A 1,482-nucleotide genomic window follows, 5' to 3' on the forward strand; every position below is an offset into this window, starting at 1 on the left:
TAGATAGACGAAGTAATTCAAGTGCAAGAAAGTTTAAATTCAGCCCTCGTTTGATTCTCATTTTTTGGTCACAAAAATAAAAAAGATGACCGTTATCCATCACATCAAGTCACCATATTTGACTTTCTATCTCTTTTGTGGGTCCCGTAACGACTATATTTTTTATTCTTATTTTTACAAAAATGGGTACCAAACGAGATATAATAATAATGGCTATAATTTATTTGAAATTTAATAATCTATCATAAACAATGCCACAAGTGAGTTAAGTTGGATAACTCGATAGAGTTAAGTGGCTATCATTATCGATAAACAATACCACGAGCGAGTTGAGTTGGATAATAATCTCATTTGGATAAGTGTATATTTCTTTATGAATATATATCTAAAAAGTTTTCACTTCTCCTCTAATTTTCCTGTGTTTCCATATCATTACTTGATAAAAGTAAAACTACAGAATCTGATGTTACAAACCCAAAATGAACCCTGAAACGAAAAAACAAAACAAAATAAAATAAAATACCCCCAATTCATTTTTAGCTAGACTGCTAGAGAAATATAAAAAGGGTAAACATGCCAAGTTCTTAGTACCACCATTCAAAACACTCTCTCCTACATATGGAAGAAGTTACCATCTTGGAGCTTATTCATGAATCAACATCCTCCTCCCCCTCCTCCTCCTCCTCCTCCTCGACACCCTTCTCCTCGGTAGCCTCCTCCTCGAGCGCTGAACTCTCTCCGTCCTGGTCCAGTGCAACCAAGAATAACACTGGAGGTGATTATTCAAAACAAAATGGAAGTAATAAGATTAAATCTTGCCACGATTCGAAGAAAAATGTCGTCGGTAAACACCCTATATATCGAGGAGTACGCAAAAGAAGCTGGGGAAAATGGGTGTCGGAAATCCGTGAGCCAAGGAAAAAATCCAGGATATGGCTAGGGACTTTTGCCACTGCTGAAATGGCTGCTCGAGCCCATGATGCAGCTGCAATTGCAATCAAAGGACATTCAGCTTTTCTTAACTTCCCAGAACTGGCTCAAGAACTGCCCCGCGCCATCTCCAAGTCCCCGAAAGATGTCCAGGCTGCCGCAGCCAAAGCAGCAGCGCTAGTGGCGGAGCAGGGCGGTGGGAATGATACAATGGCCGCAGCTGATGATATGAGAGAATCATCAAATGAAAATGAAGATCCAATATTTCTTGATTTGCCTGATCTTTTCCTTGGCATCAGCCACCAACTTGATGGATTCTGCTACACGACGGCGCCACCACCATGGCTGCTGGCTGGTGCTGAGCTTATTCCAAGCGAATTCTTGGCTGAAGATCTTTCCTTATGGGAATGAACTTGATGGATCGCTGATTGGACACTTTAACGTGGTCCAGAGTTTAAGGGCTAAGATTGATTTTATGACTCATGATATGTGCCTAATTATCGAAGTTGCTAATTAAAAATTAACATTTTCGTTTCATAATTTACTTTTCCA

The 1,482-nt window shown here is 39.7% G+C and overlaps 1 protein-coding gene across 1 annotated transcript; it reads left to right on the plus strand.

The window, feature by feature from the left end:
- The first annotated feature begins 408 nt into the window (after positions 1-408).
- Positions 409-1,476, plus strand: LOC111383740 (ethylene-responsive transcription factor ERF038-like). The gene has a single exon (XM_023007881.1). The coding sequence runs from the start codon at positions 619-621 to the stop codon at positions 1,339-1,341; it is 723 nt and encodes a 240-aa protein (XP_022863649.1). The 5' UTR covers positions 409-618; the 3' UTR covers positions 1,342-1,476.
- The last annotated feature ends 6 nt before the right edge of the window (positions 1,477-1,482 follow it).

The sequence above is a fragment of the Olea europaea genome, unplaced genomic scaffold (assembly GCF_002742605.1).
Source record: "Olea europaea var. sylvestris unplaced genomic scaffold, O_europaea_v1 scaffold27465, whole genome shotgun sequence".
NCBI lineage: Eukaryota > Viridiplantae > Streptophyta > Magnoliopsida > Lamiales > Oleaceae > Olea > Olea europaea.

What these genes read in the sequence shown, in the direction of transcription:
- LOC111383740 (XM_023007881.1), top strand. Translation starts at nt 619, where the DNA reads ATGGAAGAAGTTACCATCTTGGAGCTTATTCATGAATCAACATCCTCC.